Below are 1,502 nucleotides of genomic sequence, written 5' to 3' on the forward strand. Positions count from 1 at the left end.
ATATATATATATATATATAAATACAAATAAATATGTTTAATATCGAGAAACTTTACAGTTTGGATATCTTGGGGAACATATCGCGTGTGAATTTCATGGCGGCTTTGGTGCTTCCTCTTATTTTCATTTTTCCCTGGAGGAAAGCCATTTGGGGGTTTAGCTTTCCTGTAGCAAGCTTAAAGAAGATATCGTCTTTCAGAGTGAAGCAGCAGTCGAATGGCTCTGTAGATGTATTCGGCATCTCGCGAACAGTTGGCGGCATTTGCTTCAGATTTATATAAAATGTACACGGGGAACCCTCGCCGCTGCACGGCAGCAAGTCAACGCGGTAGATACACCCGACCTGCAAGTGGAATGAAAGCAGCCGCACACAGTGTATATAATTTTATATAAATTAAAAATATAAAAAAGCATCAAAGAGAATACTCCTCACCGGCTCACTGGATCGATGCTATACACTCTATCTGTACTTCTATATATGCAGCCGTGCACATAGAAATACGTGTATTCTCTGCACCTGTTTCACGAGATTAGCGCCGGCTGGAGACTTGAGATGATCCATCAAGAAAGGGAAAAGTTTTGCGCTCTGCATCTTGGAGGCCTGTTGACTGAGTTTGTGTTTGGATTGTTCTTGGTCTTTTGCAGCAGTTTCAGGGGTTGAGAGTTTCAACTCATCGAGGAATCTATCGACAGCATCTGTTGCACTGAGAGAAAGAAGTTCAGAAGATATTGTAGGGAAGAGATCAGGAGTAAACTTTGTTGCTTTACTCATACTCCCGCGGATCTTCATCTTCCCCTGCAAGAACGCCACCTGTGGATTCAGCCTCCCCAAACAAATCGAAGCAAACACCTCATCAGCCATCATAAATGTTGCATCAGCAGAAGCCCGGTGACCCTCCACAGCTCCTCCTTCTGCAGTAACCACCAAAGGCACCACACCGAGACACATATATATATATATATATATATATATAAGGCTGGGGGTTGAAGGAGAAGCTCGCGGGCGTACTCACCACCATCTGCACGAAGATCAATGGTCCACTTGAGAGCCGCAGGCTGCCCCTGTTTGGGTGATATTTCAAAGTGAAAGCAGCTGTTCACCTTTTCCTTTAATTTAGATTTCTCGTCGACTGCACGCTCTAGGAATGCAGCGATCATGTTGAATATCTTTTGAGACTTGAGAGAGGAGCCTTCAGAAGTTGAACTGGAAACTGATTTCTCCTTTTTCTGTTCAGATGACTGCTGCTGCTGCTGCTGCTGCTGCTGCTGCTGCTGCTGCTGCTGCTGGTCTGCCCCTGTTGACATTTGTTGAGACGCCTGAGGAAACACCGAAATATCGAGGCCGAGAATACTTGCATAACGCTTTCTTCGACTGTATTTCCCTTTTGTATGCGTGTGTTTTCTGAACAAATTCATTCACTTTCTGCGAATGAGCTCAGAAATACTGAACTTGCATGCATGCAACTCACCATCACGAGCGAATCCTGCAGAGATGTTGGATA

The 1,502-nt window shown here is 44.4% G+C and overlaps 1 protein-coding gene across 1 annotated transcript in view; it reads right to left on the reverse strand.

Annotated features, from left to right (window-relative positions):
• Positions 1–52: 52 nt before the first annotated feature.
• Positions 53–1,502, reverse strand: part of EMH_0067920 (peroxisomal multifunctional enzyme type 2, putative) — a gene marked incomplete at both ends in the record, with an annotated part of 2,984 nt that continues 1,534 nt past the window's right edge. The window contains 3 exons of the mRNA XM_013498676.1: positions 53–343; positions 518–912; positions 1,014–1,317. Of these exons, the coding sequence (XP_013354130.1) occupies positions 53–343; positions 518–912; positions 1,014–1,317 (990 nt within the window). The remainder of the gene's footprint in view (positions 344–517; positions 913–1,013; positions 1,318–1,502) is intronic.

The sequence above is a fragment of the Eimeria mitis genome, genomic scaffold (assembly GCF_000499745.2).
Source record: "Eimeria mitis Houghton genomic scaffold, Emh_scaff3623, whole genome shotgun sequence".
Taxonomy (NCBI): Eukaryota; Apicomplexa; class Conoidasida; order Eucoccidiorida; family Eimeriidae; genus Eimeria; species Eimeria mitis.